Below are 1986 nucleotides of genomic sequence, written 5' to 3' on the forward strand. Positions count from 1 at the left end.
TGATAGAATTCTTAGTCTACCTTGCATCATTCCAATTACACCAGGGACAAAAACATGTGCTCCCCTAAGCACAGCTGCACCACACTGAGGGTCCACAATAACCTCAGACTCATATCGATTAAGTTCAACATTTCGGCTCCAGCTTCCAAATCCCACAACTTCAGGCAGAATAGGATTATGCCAAATGGGAGGCACTGAAGAATCCAAACCAGCTGATGTTCGATTAAGAGCAAGCTGAACAATATAACATTGATTTAGAGTCTGCATGGTTCAAAGATAAAATTGGTTTCCAACTAAACTCAGCAACTCACCTCTTCCAATTGTTTCTTTAATGTTTCAATAAAACGCATAGGAGAAGTAACCAAAGAATTTACACAGAATGTAGTAAATTTAGGGGCTCTTCTACGCCAAACTAAAATATTATGAAAATCGCCCAGAGAGGACGTCCCTCGTTGGTCTGAGGGAACTGGCAACATTATGCCAGTTTTAATCAAAGATATTTGAGTAGGGCAGTTATCGAGAGGTAAGCCTCTCCTGAAATAAGAGACAACGTGTAAGAAAACAGTCCAAGTTGACGGTCGGTTTCAAGAGAAACCAGTACTTACATCACTGCCATTGGGCTCCTGAACTTTCATCACATCAGGAAGATCTGGAGGTGAAGAATACTGAGTAAGATCAAGGGACTCAAATTGACCACTCTCGTCTCGAACTGCAAGGTTAACTTGTGCAGGGCTTTGAGCCTTTGCAGAATTGGCAGTGATACCACAATCCAATAGGCTCTTGCCTTCCTCCATTAGCTCATTATCTTTACTATAAAGCTGCTGATTTTCGGGAGCAAATTTCGTGATGCCTTGGATCATCTTCTTTAACTGCAGGACGGTGGTGCTTTCTTTTGCATCAGTGAAGATTGTCAATTTCTTCCTTCTTATCATAAGATAGACATCCATCTTGAAATTAGTTACAAATACTGGCTATGCATGTGTGGTCGAGGCTGCTCTGTCCTGTGAAAACTTAAGTATTTAGGAATAGTATTCCATTTTCTTCTCGCAAGAATATACAAAACTGCTTCGTCGGCGTCCGCTTAACCTGTACTTACACAGCAACAGACGGTAAATATTCAGCTCGACGTCTCAGCAAACTTTGGTCAGTCTAAAAATAAGAGAGAAATTAAGTATGATCAAACGTACTGACGTAAAGCAGCACGAATACTACAATACGAAATAAAAATAAACCTAAATTAAAATCAAGGCAAGACACCTGCCACAGCAACTGCAACTGCAACACCGTCCCGTCCCCGACTCCCCACCCCACCATCCCCCTCTCCTATTCTGCTCCTACAGCACAACATCTACCTGTATGCGAGGCTATTTCGCATTTCGAGGATGAGAATATATACATCTCACCCAGTCTTAATATAAAATAATATTACATTATCCTACTGGTATATAGTAGATCTCACCTACCACCACGGCTCCGTGATTAGGAAAACACTTACTATGGTGGTATGGTCACTAGTCACTGACACTGTCGGTTCATCAGAGGCCCCCGAGGCCTCACCCAAGCGTCCTCCCGCTGACGATGGGGCTTCCCTACAACAATTAAGAATGGGCTCTTGACCCCGGTGGAAGGTGTTACGGTGGCGTAAGGACAGATGAAACGACGTGAATGCAATCGCTTGATGGGAGCGGAAACGAGTGTTTTGCTGCTTCCCTTCAAATACAATCTCAATACTTTTTTTTTTTTTTTTGCCGCTCTCCGCTTGCCGCTACATTCATTCTGTGGTGTCTTCGTAATGTCCCCATAATTTTTTGATTGAATTATGAAAGCCACCATCCTTTCAAAGGGAGGGAGGGGGGATACGTTCTAAATGTAAAAATGGAATAAAATTGTGGATTAATATAGTTCTTGGTCTGGAGTTCTTTTTACTCATATTATCCGTCAGAGGCATTGCTTCTTAAACCTCCACCCCCCCCCCCCCCCATAACC

General features: G+C 42.7%; 1 protein-coding gene across 8 annotated transcripts; it reads right to left on the reverse strand.

Moving 5' to 3' along the window:
• Nucleotides 1-507: 507 nt before the first annotated feature.
• On the reverse strand, nucleotides 508-1320 carry LOC127748591 (elongin-B-like). 8 transcript variants are annotated; one of them, XM_026428184.2, is made up of 4 exons: nucleotides 1233-1320; nucleotides 1097-1149; nucleotides 606-1010; nucleotides 508-534 (listed from the first exon to the last, which is right to left on the reverse strand). In XM_026428184.2, exons 3-4 carry the CDS (start codon nucleotides 945-947, stop codon nucleotides 514-516), a joined length of 363 nt encoding a protein of 120 aa, XP_026283969.1. In that variant the 5' UTR covers nucleotides 948-1010; nucleotides 1097-1149; nucleotides 1233-1320; the 3' UTR covers nucleotides 508-513. The 8 variants fall into 8 exon arrangements, with proteins under 8 accessions (XP_026283969.1, XP_026283971.1, XP_052125855.1 ...); XM_026428186.2 differs by having other exon boundaries at nucleotides 606-1001; nucleotides 1233-1313; XM_052269895.1 differs by having other exon boundaries at nucleotides 1262-1310.
• Nucleotides 1321-1986: the final 666 nt, after the last annotated feature.

This window comes from Frankliniella occidentalis, unplaced genomic scaffold (genome assembly GCF_000697945.3).
Source record: "Frankliniella occidentalis isolate FOCC.00 unplaced genomic scaffold, Focc_3.1 Scaffold105, whole genome shotgun sequence".
Taxonomy (NCBI): Eukaryota; Metazoa; Arthropoda; class Insecta; order Thysanoptera; family Thripidae; genus Frankliniella; species Frankliniella occidentalis.